The sequence below is a fragment of the Anas acuta genome, chromosome Z (assembly GCF_963932015.1).
Source record: "Anas acuta chromosome Z, bAnaAcu1.1, whole genome shotgun sequence".
NCBI classification, from domain to species: Eukaryota; Metazoa; Chordata; class Aves; order Anseriformes; family Anatidae; genus Anas; species Anas acuta.
This window is the reverse complement of record NC_089017.1, coordinates 19,789,590-19,804,729: the sequence shown is the minus strand read 5'-3', so window position 1 is coordinate 19,804,729 and position 15,140 is coordinate 19,789,590. Positions and strand designations below refer to the sequence as shown.

At 35.4% G+C, this 15,140-nt stretch overlaps 1 protein-coding gene across 1 annotated transcript in view; it reads right to left on the bottom strand.

The window, feature by feature from the left end:
• Positions 1 to 2,291: 2,291 nt before the first annotated feature.
• DMGDH (dimethylglycine dehydrogenase) overlaps positions 2,292 to 15,140 on the bottom strand; it is a 47,894-nt gene continuing 35,045 nt past the window's right edge. The window contains exons 15-16 of the mRNA XM_068667104.1: positions 3,810 to 3,944; positions 2,292 to 3,003 (exon numbers count right to left, since the gene is read on the bottom strand). Coding sequence (XP_068523205.1) covers positions 2,788 to 3,003; positions 3,810 to 3,944 — 351 coding nt within the window. The 3' untranslated portion in view covers positions 2,292 to 2,787. The remainder of the gene's footprint in view (positions 3,004 to 3,809; positions 3,945 to 15,140) is intronic.

Sequence of the window (15,140 nt, the reverse complement as noted above, 5' to 3'; positions counted from 1 at the left end):
GCAGTAACATCTACTTTTGAGTTGTTGGAAGGAGAATAAAGAACAGTGACATAGAACATGTCTGAGAAACCTGCATTCTGAGAGGTCCTAATCACTCCATGCACAGAAATTTTAGTATTTCACAAGATTTCCTAGATGACCAACTGTCATTTTTTCACCTCATTACAAACTTCCCTATTAGTTAATGTTGGTGACTTGAGAGACTCGAAAGATATCTCCACCAGCATTTCCACCCTGGTATTTCGTTTTGATTGGCTAAAAGTCCTCTTAAAATATGGATGTAATACTTAAACAGTCCTGTTCTTATTCACTTCCCCTTGCTGTATGTCAACATGAGAAGTTTATGCAACACCATATCACAACACCCAATGAAAGGAAGCAGTTAACAGGAAGACACAAAAGCCATTGAGCACCCTCATCCATTTCTTCATTTTTTTTTTAATTTTTTTTTTTTCATTTTTTGACTATGAAAGATTGACTTTTATGTGTGACGGTCCCTGTGGGCATGATTTGTAAAGCTGTAAAGCTTATTCCCCTTACAATTTATCCAAGCTGCAGTGATGAACTATCCTAATAATTTATCAGTAAGCTAGTTTGGGTATTGGACTGCAAAAAAGCAGCAGGGTAAACTAGGAAGCCCAGTCAGAGATATAGCTGTGCTACAATACTTTTAATACCTCGTCATGTTTGCTTAAAACTGGTTTAGTTATCTCTTCTCCCGAATGCACTGTTAAGTAGAATGCACAGCCATTCTTGAGAGAAAAGAGTGCAGCAATCACTCAGATAGTCCTCTTGTGAAGAACACGGAGTTGTTTTGGTCTTACAAGTTGGCTGCAGTAAAGGAATTTTTTGTATTGCCTTGTCCCAGAAACAGCAGTCCACAGTTTTTGTCTGCTTCCCAAATCCTGCAGCTAACTGAATCTTAACTGGCTAGTTAAGGCTCAAGCTGGGTGACACCCAGGTGACAATAGGTGTCATTGAGCAGCCCACAAGGGAATCAGTGTTTGGGCCTACTCTCTAGATCCCATATTCTCATAGCTACACCATATATATATATATATATGTATATATATATACTGGTATATATACATGATATACAACTGATATACATATATCAGTTACATATATATATATATAACTGATTCTAACTTCATGTCTGGGTTGTGGAAGGCATAACTGAAACAGTGCTTTGGCATAGCAAAGCTAATTAGGAACATAGATAAGAACCCGTGTTCCGATAGCTGTTATCATACACTCCCAGATATTAAGTCTAGTGAATTTGCATATTCTTGAGAAATAGAGAAATTCAAAGTTATATTCCTAAGAATTGCTCTCCTACACCATATTCTAAGTAAAACAGAATCACATTGTGCTGTATTTTAGATTCCTTAAATGGTTACAGGTACATAGTAGCCAAATGCCTCATTAAGAATAATATCACCTTTAGAAAAAGTAACACCTCTGATTGGTTCAGCAAAGAAGAATTAAATCACTTGGGAAAGCAAAACAGAGAATAATTTCTGAATGGGATTTTCACTCAAAATAGTACTACAAGCAAACCTGCCAAATCTTGTGTTTGATTTTCACCTTTGTAAAAGAGATTCAGAGCAGCACAATGTAATGTTAGCTTGCACTAAGACTTTAGCAAGTGTAAGCGTTCGTTGTTCAAACTGTGTTTCTCCTGATATATTCTATTTATACTTTTGCTTCTTTGCTAAAGATTTAGATGCATCACTTACTTGGAAAAAATAAAATAAAATAAAATAAACAGTACATTTTGCACATTGTTTCTACTCCTATAAAAACTTTTCTGAAATGTTTAATCTATAGCATAAAGGTGAGTGTTACTCTTTATAAGTCAGAAATTGCTGTATTGTTGTGATTCAAAAGAATTTTTGAACATATTATGGAATTCAGAAGTGTTTTTTAATATTCCAGTGTGTTTCCATTGTTTAGTTTATTTCAATCATGCTTTTATGGGCTATCAAGTATTTAACACTGAAAAAAAGCTCCTCTGCTGTGGATTTAATTGAAATTTTCCATTGTTAATATTTTTGTCTAAAAACATATGGTTCTAACTACTGTTCCATCTATAATTAACAGGAAAAGGAGGAACAAAAGTTCTTCAGTGTCACTATTAACTCTTCAGATTTAGACCAGTAAATCCATGAGACAATAGTTTAAATTCTTTTCAAAGATTGAGCAATAACATCCTTTTTGTTGTAGAATATTACATGTAATCTACCAGCTAATCTGTATAAAATAATGAAGAACAGACCTCTTGCAGCTGCTTCATTAGAAAGAACTAGATTTTCATCTGTGAGGATTTCCACTAGGATGATATACTGAAAAAATAAAATAGCAGTTCAGTTTGCCTTTAATATTGCCTTTATTATTTTTTAACGATGGATTGGATATATTTCAGTTCTTTAAGGAGCATTTGCTATTGGCCAATACCAAGAACAAATTTCTCCCCTATATTAATTTAGATCTGCCAGTCTATGAGCAAGCTGAATCAAGGATCGATCTTACTCCCAGCCACTTCTTGCTCACAAGTGTTACTGAGAAGGGTCAACATATTGGGTTCATTAACTGTGCTCAGATCTCCGATGTGAACAACCCATACAAGGAAGCAAGGTGGCAACACAATCAAATTTCTCACTGATGAATGGAAATGAGGATCTTGTGTTCAGCAATTAATGAATCTGAATAATTTGATTCTCTTAATTTCATGCATATAAATGAAACTATCTCCCACTGCACAATTTCCTGTATCCTCATCTGTGTTTATATTTTGGGACTTTCACCCTTTCTCTGAAGGCGCATTCTTGTTGGTTCAGTCAGCACCAGTGGCTCTTGTATAACAGTTGCTGAGTAATTTTTCCCTAAAAGTTCAACTTCCAATTTCTGTCCAACTTTGCTGAGTTCTGTGGGAACATATGCAAAAGCCAGACTTCGCTGGGCACTGAAACTGAAACTTCCAGATGTGGTGTTGCCAATAACCTGGAAGAAATTAATAAAATAAAATAAAATAAAATAAAATAAAATAAAATAAAATAAAATAAAATAAAATAAAATAAAATAAAATAAAATAAAATAAAATAAAATAAAATAATAAAAAGTGAATGCATGTTGAAAATAAGCATTAAACCTTTTTTTTTTTTTCCTTTTTTTTTTTTTTTTAAAAAAAAAAGCTATACACCTCAGATACTAATTTTGGATTATACACAATACACATCAAGTTAAGTTTCAAGTGCATCACACAGTTCATAACATTCTCAGTGGGTGGCTTCACCTTAAACTGGGTAGGTTTTGCTCCCTGAAAAAACAGTCTGTTCCTATTTTATTCAGTTAAGTTTTAACTGAGAACAAAAACTGTACGTATATGTGTGTATATATATATATAATGTTTTATAGATATATAAATTATATACAATAATATAACTGCTAATAAGTGCTTCAACATGTAATATGAGCTGAACTGCAGAGGCTTAAACTTCACTGCTTTTTTTTTTTATGCAAATTTCAAAAATTATCTTAGGACAATTGTGAATTTACAAGAAGACTTAGTGGATGATGTAGTACTTTAGTCTAACTCCAGTTTCTATGGTAGTATTCCACATTTTCACTACAGAAATGTACAGTTAGTCTTTGCTTCCTGCTTAATGATTAGAAAATGGTATCATACCTTCAAAGTGTTCTGTGACAGTAAAACAAAAATACTATATTCACACTTGAAACACAAAGTTAGATTCTGTTCATGAGGAATTAACTTTAGTTTCTTGTAACATGATCTATATAGTCCTTACCTTCCCATTATGCCACACACTTTCATTTCCCTCTGGATCAACATCATCTGTTTCCAGGGTGAGATATACCAGTCGTCGTTTGAGCCCCTTTTCTTTAATCTGCTTCAGTGTTTGCTTTCCTATAAAGTCTGCTGGCTGAAAAAATAGCAGATAATAATGATATTTAGATTATTCAGGTTATGCAAAAAGGTTAGAGAGAAAAATATTTGTGTTCATTTGTTTTCCTAGTATTTATTTATTCTGAATGAAATGCAGGTTAAATCAAAGTTTTGATGTATATTGTATCTTGTATCTTGATACTTTATACTGATATATTGTATCTTGGTAATTTCATTCAGTTTTTCTAGAGCTTAGGCTTTTCAGTATTCATAATTTCAAATATAGTAGGAACACATACATAGGAAGATGTGCGCCCAGCTAAAGTGGTGAGCCAGAAGACTCACAAAGAGTTTAATTTCAGTTTCTATTAAATAAATGGGATTCCAATATGAATATCCTATAGCATTGGCTTCCCTCTGTGGACACTCACCCATTTCAATGCTATGAGCAACCACAGCAGTAGCTTGGTACTAGTTTGCTTTGGTGTCTCAGTGGCAGGGTGCAGAGCTGGCAGCTTTCTCCATGTTCTTGTTTTAAGCTATGTTTTCTTCCCCATAGGCACCATTTTATGGGATAACAAAGAACATTAGATACAGAATAACACTGTCATTTGGAGTTCCCTTTTCCATCTTGCCTAAGAAGACACAAGTACATTTCTAGCAGCAGACAGCGAAAACATGTGACAAGTACTGGGGTTGCCATCTGTAAAGCTTGCAATCCCAAAGGATGTATGTGACAGTATTCACTGTATGTGATGATGTTGAGCTGGCTGAGCTAGCCTGATTCTACAGCCCAGATCACAGATATGAGCTTGTTTTGCCTGCCAGTAGCTGTGAAACTGACTTGCCTCACACTGCTGTCTCCTAGGTCTTAGATGTAACTTCCTTACTTGGTTGGCTGGAAACAAATTGGAAAAACAAGCTGTAGAAAGAATTGTTAGAAAATTGGACAGAATGCTTCAAGAGCCAAAAGAAAGCCCCTTTCAATGATGCTGACAGTTCAGACAGAGGATGAAATAGTAATTAGACTGGATCTGTGCAGGAAATATGACGAAGAGTGTGTTATAAATTCTGCCTTTTTTTTTTTTTTCCATTATTTTTTTAATTTAAAGGCATAGATCAGACAGAACAAAAGACTTGCATTCAACTAATTTGCCAGATCCACATCATCCTGGCCTGTGGGCAAGAAAAATAATAGCAGTTACAAGATCATCTAGCTTTACAGCCTTTGCTGAGAAGATGAGTAACAGTGAAAGCTATTTTAAGGCACGTGGTCCTAGGTCAATGTGACAGTTCTTGTAGCAGGATTTCTGAAGCAGGATTTCTAGTCATTTGATGAGTGCTTAGGAGAAGGAAGGGAAATATTGTTGAAGATAAAATGTTATTTCTGGTAACGTACTTTAACTTCTGTAGAGAATTATACCACTTAGATCTATCCTAGAACTATATTTGAAATACATTTGTAGTTAGTGCTCTGTTTATGGAGAGAAGTTCAAAATAAATAGTTCTAAAGTGCTGTACTCTGAGAATTTGTCATTGTCGCTCCTTATGCGTCAGCACTGAATCATTATTTTGCAGTAATAACAGAACTACAAGTACAACCTATTGTACTTGGAATACAGTATTACACAGTTGGAACGTGTTCTTATTACTGTACATCTTGTTCACATTCACATACGTCTGCTTATAGGCTCTGAAGAAACTATTAATGCACTGATAAATTTTGAAAGACTGGACTATGCAAGCAATTGTACAAAACAACTGATGTCATGAACCAGCTAAGGACAAGTTAGACTGAAAATCATTGTGGATCAACTGAAGATAAAGACTTGTGCCCCGTTTTGGGGAAAGGCAGCATGAAATACAGACCACATCAGAAAAAGACAGGACTGTGAGGATTGACTTGTGAACTCTCAAGATGTGTTGGAAAAATACAAAGCAAGGATCTCAAATCAGACAATAAGTAGTTACTGGGTAGTTCCTTGTCACTTTTCATAGAATTGTTTTTGTGTTACACAGGAATATTTATGACACGAATAACCTACAAGTAGAAACACAAGTGAGATGGTATACCACAGCATGACACACAGACTAATATGCTTCGCATGAGACAGAGAGATACCTAAGAAGCAAATATACTACAGGTGAAGTTCGCACTGAATCAACCCCTTCCTGAACATGCCAATGTAGCGTTTGTTGATTAGTGTCAAGGAATCTAACCGTGGAACTAAACACAAGTATTCAAATAAAATGGCCTGTGACCTAGGGCCTCCACCTGCTGAACCAGGAGAGGATAGGTCTCCCTTCAGCCTCACATCCTATTTACCAACCCAGTGTGGATGTTATGGCTGGCACATTAAGGCCATCTAAAATGGCAGTAGGAATGTCTTTAAATCCCCATCCATAGGTCTGTTAGTAATATCAGAGTGATGTCATACAGGACTCTAAGAACTAGTTTCTGACTGTATTTTTATGCTAGATTAATTAATTAAAAGAATTAAATTATTCTAATTTATGCACTTTTTCTCTACTGAGTCACCCTGCAGTTTTCCAAAAGCAAAAAGAATTGTAACCCACAACTTTGGGAATGCAGTATCACATAGTATTGACATAGCTCTGTACTGACAGCATGGCTTCTTTTTTGTGGAGTATTCAGGTACTTGTAAATGCAAGGACGTAGAGAGAGATGAAAAGCCTTCAAAACATGTATCAATTTCGTGTTTTTTTTTTTTTTTTTTTTTTTTTTGTGTGTGTGTGTGTGTGTGTTTTCTTTTTTTAATTCAAAGTTTTTTGTTAATTTTTACCTCTGTAATTTCCTATTTACAAATGAAAAAATACTTTCTATAAAGGCTAATGCATCAATCATAATCAGAGCCTTGAGTATGACCTTGTAGCATATGAGTGCTGCTTTAATGGGTCATTTGAGATTAAGTGTATAGATGTCAGTTAACTCCTGTTAATCTACTTGGAACCTTGAGATTGACAGCAAATAAATAAATAAATCTGACTTTCATTCATTGATTACCTTTTAGGTATGGAAACAATTACGGAAAATTCTAAGCACCTTGCTGGTTTTACAGTTTTCATATTTCTGGAACATTCTTTGCCTATTCATTGCAGATAAAAAATGAAATTCTTGCCCAGAATGATTTCTGCTGGGACAGGCTTTTGACCCAGAGCACTGTGTAGTTTTATGCTACCTGGAGATGGATCTAGGGGCTTACATGCAATGGGCTTGTTCTGTGTGGATTTATATTCCTTAAAGTTTAAAAAATTTCTTGTCTTTTTAGAATTCAGACCTGCAAAAATAACCCAGAGGTAACCTAGAATTCAGACTTTGCAAAATACATACACACCCACATCCACCCAGTCTGCAAAAATGAGTATATAAATATGTATATATATGTGTATATATATGTATGTATATAAAATGAGTATATAAATGTGTATATACATACATCAACATACACTTATATGAACATTATATCAACATAGCTAAAAATCTATGACTGGACATCAGTGTGTATAATACATATATATATGTATATATATCTATATCTATGTGTATATATATCTATGTATATATATACACACACTCACACATACATTTTTAAAACATTTAAAACAACCTCTTAAGAAATTACAGCTATATGAATACGACTAAATCACTCTTCTTATTCTACAGTTTGTGGGTATCCACATCAATTGTACTGACCACATTTCCACCATTATTCATTTCTGATTTATGAGTAAGTGTGTGTGTATGTGTGTGTGCATGAGGCTGTTCATTCCAATCCAAACAGCATTTTGGAAACTGATTCATTCAAACTCATAGTGTCTATTCTTGGTAACTGCTTCCTGTTTCTAGAAGAAAAATAGTCAGTCTGTTTCTATTTCTTTTAGGTTGTCACACTAAACATAACACAAGATGAAATCCCATTCAAAACAGCATAAATCACTAATAGGAATATTCTGAAAAAAAGAAAAAGAAAAAGAAAAAGAAAAAAAGAAAAAGAAAAAGAAAAAGAAAAAGAAAAAGAAAAAGAAAAAGAAAAAGAAAAAGAAAAAGAAAAAGAAAAAGAAAAAGAAAAAGAAAAAGAAAAAGAAAAAGAAAAAGAAAAAGAAAAAGAAAAAGAAAAAGAAAAAGAAAGAAAGAATAAAACAACAGAAACAAAGAATAGAAACAAAGGGAAACACCAAACAATTCCAACGTCAAGTGTCAAGCTCCTATTGTTCCTATACAATCACTTGACATGGAGAAACAATACAAAACTTTTACAGCTCAGAATAATGAGAGTCTCATTAAGCTAAGCCTAAAACACAGAAGAATTTTCATTATCTTGGCATGAGTTCCCAAAGCACTAAGATGGAGCAGATGTAACGTTTTTCACAGTAAGTAAAAACACTTTTTAGAAGCAAGAAAAGGACAACATTTATGGCTTAGGTGTATGATTTTTGAGTGCATTTTGACAGAAGCAAAAAAGAAGGGTTGTGCTTTTTACTTTATGCACTGGTATTAAGAGAAAATTGTTTCACAAAGACAAATCAGTTAAGATTTTCAAATAGCATATAGCTTCAGGAAGCCCATGGATTATCTCGTCTATTACCATATCAAAGATATATTTTTGCCTTACCCTTCTCATCAGGCTTTCATCTTGTAACAGTTACTAGCACAAGATAAAACCACTTTTTTTTTTTTTTTTTTTTTTAAGACAGTAGGAGACATTAACCAATTAGGTGATTTGAGGCACGGTGTTATATCCTGAAAAGTTTAATGTACTTCAAATGTGTTTCAAATGTGCTTGATTTACAAGGCATACAGATATTGTTTCTAATTCTTCATTAAAATCTCTTGTTTCTTGCGGGATGTAAAAAATATAAATTACCTATAAAACTTTCAATTTTCTTTTTTAAATTGTGCAGCTTAGTAGAATTAAGTGTGGGTTTCTAGGAAAACAAATGTCATATCCCTTCAACATTAATTGGAAGGAAAGATATGCAAATCTCTTTTAATAATGAAGTATTGTAATGTATTTGGTATCCTGCTTATGAATGTGGGCTTAAAGCCAAATTATGTACACAAAGCCACCCAACTGAGTTAGGCAGCACCAACAGCTGCTGCAATCTGCTATAACCATTGCATTACGACACACCGGAGACAGCATTAATGCAATATTTTGAAATTAATTATTTTTACTTGGATGCTCTTGAATTATTTCAGGGTATCACTCCAAATGATATCACAGGGTGACAACTGAGGATCATTTTACTCCACAGGTAGCAAATATTTGATAATTTTATTTTTCTGCAGCAAACCAAAGCTGCAGTTTACACTACACAAAACAGTTTTCAAAGGCATTTATGGACAGTCAGTATGTATGGCACCTGCATCTTTCATTCAATCTGTCTAAGTCCTCCTTGTATGCAAATGACCAGCTCTAAGAAATTGATATGAAATAAACTGCTGATAAAATGTTGAATTATTTTGGCTCACAATTTCTAGCTCAGTGGGTGTCTATTGTGTTATGTAATCCAATGAACACAGTGGGAGTGGCCTAGGAGTGGATTTTATACAGTCAACAAAATCACCGCAGATATTTTTCCACTGTATTTCATGCTCTGTGTAAATTAATGGGATAAATCTTCTGTTTTCATGACCCTCTGTACACCAGATGAAGTAACAATAGAATATGATAGAGTATTATATAGAGTATTCCACACCTAAATCTTAATTTGAATAGGGACAGGATTTGGGTGGAAAGGTACATTGAACAAAAGTTATAGGCATAATAAACATAGAGTGAAAGAGAGAGAGGAAAAAATAGATAAATAAAGGTGTCCTCCTCAAATACACTGGGTCTAGCACCTCTTAACTGTCACTGTTCTTTTTCATAGCTTTCTGCCTTTCCCCAACCACATTATCCCTACTTAAGTAAAATCTTTCTTCTCCCCTCTCTCATTTTCTTGCTTGGAGAAGAGGTGGCACAAAACACTGCCTTATTCCAGGTTTTGGAGTGGGGTCAGCGATCACTACTATGTTCATTCCTCTCTGAACAGGAAGGATGTGAGTCAGAGTAACGGAAGGATGGACAGACATTTACAATAAGGGGGAATTAACAGAAGCTGTAGCAGGTGGGCCTGTCCAGCACTGAAGGGCTGGAGCTGTGCTCCCTGCACAGTCAGTCAGCAAATATTAGGCATTCCAAAAATCAAGACTGCATTATATGCTTTATACTGCAAGAAGAAGCAAGAAGATAAAAATCAATCACCTACTATGATCTTCCAAATACGCTTCCCATTTTGAAGTCAGTGGTTATTTAAATAAAACAAAATTCAATTAAAAATTGGAAGCAGACACAAATGGCTAAAAGAGGTTGTTTTTCTGGCAACCCCTTTTCACTCCTTGCCTCCAACCCTCTGAAACCTACGAGTCTCCTGCAGGTAAAAGGTTTTGATCTCATACCACTGCTTAACAGTGCTACAAGCTACATGATATAAGTGTAGAGTCAGAAAGTAGTACCAGATCATAATAGCATTTTGCACTCATGATGATATAAATGACCATGTATGCATCAATGCTGCAGAGAATCAGAGCCAGCATGTATGTCTTACTTTCTTCCAGTTCAACAATTTTGGTTGTTCTTTCTCAAAACTGCACTTGTAAAATGATGAAAATAACTTTTTTTCCTAGAAATATCCATTGTTCTTTGCTTTACTAAAGCAGAACACCGCTCTTTAAACGGTGGTAACACAAAGACTTAGACTGGCACAACTAAGAGGCAGTTCTGGGAGAGTGGAAAGGAGGGAGACAAAACAACTGGAAAGAGGAGGGCGTGAACATGTAAGACTGAACTTGCTACTTGAATTTGACAAAGGAATAAAATGATGGTGGCACAATTTAAAGCTGTTTATCTTAGTTTCCCATGGGATAACAAGTCCTGTGTAGTTGTGCTGGAACGTAGGTCAATGTTCAAGGACGGTATCTTTGATTTACAGTCATTCACCATCTGCATTCTGCTGGGCATGTTACTCAACTTCTATTCATAGAAAATAAGAAAGTAATTAAACATTCACGTGCCCAATAGGTGTAAACATAAAAGCCACCGTAGAAATCCAATGCAAAAGTCAGAAGAGATAGACACTTTTTGTCTTAGAAGCATTGTTTGACATCTAAATGCAGGCATTTACTGTGCAGGCTTGGTAGAGATGAGACAGAAATAGTGAGAAGTCAACAGGGAAAGAAGCTGAAATGAAGCACAAGGCTAAAACCAATAGAAAGAAAGGAAGTAAGGAAGGAAGCTCTGGTATAGTGGGCCTAAGAAAAGAAAACGCGAAGGGAAAGAGATTGTGGGTAATATATAATCTGGTAGAAATACTACTACTACTACTACTACTACTACTACTACTACTACTAATAATAATAATAATAATAATAATAATAATAAAAGGTGAATCACAGAATCATAATATCATTAGGGTTGGAAAAGATCTTCAAGATCATCTGGTACAACCATCACCCTACTGCCATTGTCACCCACTAAGCCATGTCCATAAACACCATGTCCAACCTTCCCTTGAACACCCCCAGGGACGGTGACTCCACCACCTCCCTGGGCAACCTGTCCCAGTGCCTGACTGCTCTTTCTGAGCAGAAATGTCTCCTCATTTCCCACCTGAACCTCTTCTGGTGCAACTTGAGGCCATTCCTTCTAGTCCTATCTCTAGTTACCTGTGAGAAGAGGCCGACCTCCAGCTCCCCACACCTTCCTTTCAGGGAGTTGCAGAGAACAATAAGGTCTCTCCTGAGCCTCCTCTTCTCCAAACTAAACAACCCCAGTACTCTCAGCTGCTCTTCATAGGATTTGTGTTTCAGGCCCTTTACCAGGCCTTCACCAGGACCCGGCTCTTAGCCATGTTGAACCTCATCCCATTGGCCTCTGCCCATCAACCCAACCTGCCCAGGTCCCTCTGTAGGGCCTTCCCACCCTCCAGCAGATCAACACTTCCCCCATCTTGGTTTCATCTGCAAACTTACTGAGGGTGCACTCAATTCCCTCATCCAAAACATCAATAAAGTTATTAAAGAGGATGGGACACAACACCGAAAAAATAAATTGCCCCAGTAAATAAACAGGACTTCAGTAAAGAAACACTGTCTGACAAAGGTATTCCTACTAGCGGAAACAAATGCTACATATTAGCTAACCTCTCGCACTGAATGAAGCCTGGAAGAATACATTAGGACGGAATCCAAAGGGTTTTTCCGTCATCCGCTGCATTTCCCTCCCAGTGAGCTGTTGCTGAAGACAGTGCCCAGAAGATGGCAGTCTTGTACATAGCACAGCAAATAATAGAAAAACAAATCAAAATAAAACAAAAAAAGAACAAACAAAAAACAATTAAATATGGAATTTTGTAGCAGTATACTCCTGAAGATTGTTGTCACTACCTGATTCACGTGGAAAATCATTCTGAAAGAGTCCCTTGTTTTTCACTCTAACATTAAGTTTATTGGGTCCTCTATGCACAATAGAAAATCAGGCTGTTTTAAGAATAAGCTACTAACAATCAGCCACTTGAGAAAATTGTAAATGCTCGCAGATTTTTAAGACACAAGCATATTCTGAAAAGACGAAGGAAATATTTTATTTCTGTATGTCAGTAGTGAACATAACAATCAGTTAGAACTTTGAAGTATGGTAAGAAAATATTTTCTAACATAAGGATGGTGAATTGTTAGACTAGACTGCCCAGGGAGACTATATTACCTTCAGGACTGGGAGGTCTCTTTAATTTTACACACAAAATTTTATACATACAGCAAGGTAAACAAAGGGTGAGACTCTGGAATTAACATTTGGTAATTGTTCATATTTTCTACGGTATTTGACAAAAGAGTTACATTTAAACCATGATTTTGAGAAATAAAAAGCATTTAGAGATGATATACCACCTGAACCATACAAAGCTGAAAATGTCAGGTGGAACTAAAGTGGTAGCCTGTTTTCCGAAGCAAAGAGTTGCAAGTTTTTCTTTTCTAAAGATGTCCTGTGAATTTCCTGCCACAAAGTCAATTAGGACCCTACAGAATATTTAGTAGCAGTGCTTATTCATGAGAAGAAATATTAGTGAGTGAGGCTATCTAAGAACATTTAGTAAAACAAGATGAATAAAAAGATAACAGGTATTAAAAAAAAATCCCACCCCTGAAACAGGAAGATTTTCTTAAGAATTTACAAAAATGACATGCACACTAAATTGGAAATCCTACTACCATAGGATTTAATCACAGTCCATTCTGCTCATCTGAGGAAGCAGCTAACACCAACAGAAGAAAGAAGGAGTACTAAACAGAAGCCAGAGGAAGATACATAGAACAATACTATCTTTCTAGTCTGAATTGATAAAATGAAACTTGCCACAGAAATCTTGAGAACAGGTTTATTTGCTGTTGTGCTATAATAGATTGTGAAGAAAAAAAAAAAATCAACTTAAGCTTTGAAGATTTTTTCCCCACTACTCATCACAAATAAAATTACTAGTCTATATGTACCTGAAGATGATGTATACACTAAGACATTTACACACAGAGAAATATGATAATTTTATGGGGAATTTACATCTCTTCATATTTATTTGCCAGACATTTGAATGTTCTTTTGTGGAAATTAAAATATTTCTGATTGTATTACCTTCATTGTCATTTGGTGGTTCATTCACTTTCATCTGTTTATGAGCTGTTTACATTTTCCATGACATACCACTCAAGATTCACACATATTGAAGTTAAGTCTTTCTGCCCATTTTGTGAGCTATTTCAGCTACTTGTTGCACAGTAAGAAGCACTCTGTAATAATTAGCTGAATAGTTTATTTTTGTTTTAATTTGCACAGAAATAAACCCTCTCCAGTTGGGGGTGAATGGTTAAAGGAATAATCCCTGTCAGAAATTTCCAGCAGAACAAGAATGCAAACAGAAGGATTTGTTGCTTATCTCATGGACTTTTTGGAAAAGAGTTTCCTTGACAATAGGAACAGGTGATAATGGGAGGTCTATGCCATGCCAAATGGACACCAAACCAGATGCAGAGAATTGTAACTAAAAATGGGACTCACAACCCCAAGCTGCCAAGAAGCAGAGTAAACAATCTCACATGGTGCTTCATGCTACAGTGTTTAGATTGCTTCCAATATCTGAGTTAACTCGGGTATCTCCGCAGTGTCAACATACAGTCACAACTGCCCTCTTCTCTCAGTCAGTAAACAAACATTGATTATTTCTTTCTTCACATTAGTTCAAAAAAAAAAAAAAAAAAAAAAAAAAAAAAAAAAAACAAAAACAAAAACAAACTGGCAAATGTTTTAGGCTGACATTCTGCATCTGTGCTAGAGGTTCACTTCACATGTATTTGTCTACCATGAATAGCCATGCAGAGAAGAGTGCAGAGCCGTAAAGAAAGAATTGCTTCATGCACATTAGGTGCCTTTAGATGTTCTGCATGGGCATTTTGGCAAATAAACTTCTCCTGTATATGGCTGCTTTCCTACCTATACTTAAAACAAAACAAAACAAACAAACAAACAAACAAATAAAAATAGGCATATCAAATAGCAGTAGAAAGAAAAACAAGAAACAATAACATTATTTTCCATTTCATCTCTCTGCCAATGCTTTCCTCAAGATGGGGAAGTCCTTGGTGATTAAATAAAACATTAACCTAACAGACAAGACTTCATATTTCCTTTGCATATGACACTTCCTCTGACCAGGGCAAAATTACACAAACCAATGGAGACAGCTGTAGCTTGACTACATGTAGGAAGGGCCACTGTCATCCATTCCAGTGGATAAGCTCCATAATTGGGCAGGAATAACTTCAGAACTTGTATTTCATGCTAGAGCACACACTGGTGTTAGACTGGGGCAAGAATGGATATTTCATCAACCCTGCATTAAAGCAATCATGATTTAACACATATGGAGAGGTTTAACAGTTTGAGAGAAAAAGCATATTCCTGTGTTTGTTCCTCTTATAACCAGTACACTCATCTCATATAGACAAAAGCACCTTTTTATGTTTAACTTGAGTCTGTAACTCTTGCCTACCCAAAGATAAAGATTTATAGCTTATATGGAGCTGTTACTTAAAAGTTTGGGATTATTTTTATCAGTTCCACAGTGCCTCCATATGACATAATAAAAATAATCAAGTGTCATATATTATCTGATTTTT